General features: G+C 32.5%; 1 protein-coding gene across 1 annotated transcript in view; it reads right to left on the reverse strand.

Moving 5' to 3' along the window:
* Positions 1 to 1,352, reverse strand: part of LOC101358564 (protein transport protein Sec23A-like) — a gene marked incomplete at its 5' end in the record, with an annotated part of 8,727 nt that overhangs the window by 1,110 nt on the left and 6,265 nt on the right. The window contains one exon of the mRNA XM_023725886.1: positions 1,096 to 1,185. Coding sequence (XP_023581654.1) covers positions 1,096 to 1,185 — 90 coding nt within the window. The remainder of the gene's footprint in view (positions 1 to 1,095; positions 1,186 to 1,352) is intronic.

Below are 1,352 nucleotides of genomic sequence, written 5' to 3' on the forward strand. Positions count from 1 at the left end.
CATATTATCCCGGCACCAATAAAATTTACTCTAAATCAACGTGAAGGATACTTGTTTCCAGCGCATACAAAACAGGTGAGATTTGCCACATAAAAGTGGAAAAGTGTATTTGGGAGAGGAGAAAAGTGATGAAGGATGAGAGAAGTGATCCAGCTAGGGAATCAATTCCAAGCAACATGTAGTTCAAGCACAGAGACATGGAAGAACAAAATGAAGGGAGAAGTGTAAAGAAATTATCAGACAAGGGAAAGCCTAAGTGAGGCAATTTAGGCCTAATAATAACTGGGTAAAGAGAAATTGAGCTAAGTCCTCCTCGCCTAGGTATAAAAGATGAAAGCAAAACTTTTCGGAAGATAATCACATGATGAACAGACTACCAGTGGAAGACAATTAATGGGAGGAGACTGAAGAGAGCAAATGGTCAATAGAAAAACTGTCTTCATGCTCTTTGACAACAGATGTTCTAGCTTTCTTTGTCAATAAAAGCCACTCTCTTCAGAAACTTCAATTGTTTAAAAAAAAAAAAATCCTGTACCTGTCTTAAAAAGGCTGACTATTAATACTTTGTGGTTTGTTTTATGCCTAATAACTGTATAATTACATACAGTATAATTATATACTAGTATATAAGTAGTTTATAAATTGTATCACTCTTTAATGTCACAATTTCCTCCTGTAGTAGGAAAAACACTTTCCAAATATGATGATTTTCCAATCTTTTGTACAGATTTTGATATACTAGACTTTCTTATAGAACTCATATATCATTATATACCTTGAGACATCTAGGAGCTAGAACTAACTTCAAAAAGCTAATTTTCTTTATGTTTCCGTTTTATAAAAAAAAAAAAAGAAAAACAGAGGTTGCACACTGGGCATTTGCAGGTTCCCCTGATATCTTTCTCTATTACAGTATGTCCTTTTCACTAAAGAATTTAATTTAGCCTTGAGAAATAGAAAATGACAAATAAGAACTCCAAAACAGAACAATAAACCTTGGATCATATTTATCAACAGAAAAGAAATGAAATTTTCAAGGCCTAAATTAGGTACTTGTTCAAAAACTTTTCAATATTCAAATACAGAAAATCATACCTGATTGACAACCTCAAAATATACAGCTAAAGTTGTAGTGGGACTGAGTCCACATATTTTCCACTGACAAGTGCCACCTGATCCTATCTCCTGTAAGAATAAAATATAGTATGGTTAAAAACTAGAGAATACAATTTATTACTATATCATATGAAAGCTGAAAAAGGAAAAAAAAAAAAACCCCAGCTCTACAAAGGAAAAAAACATCTATTTCAGGTTTGTAGCTAATTCAACAAACATTAGAAGCTAAAGATTTT

This window comes from Trichechus manatus, unplaced genomic scaffold, assembly GCF_000243295.1.
Source record: "Trichechus manatus latirostris isolate Lorelei unplaced genomic scaffold, TriManLat1.0 scaffold01190, whole genome shotgun sequence".
Taxonomy (NCBI): Eukaryota; Metazoa; Chordata; class Mammalia; order Sirenia; family Trichechidae; genus Trichechus; species Trichechus manatus.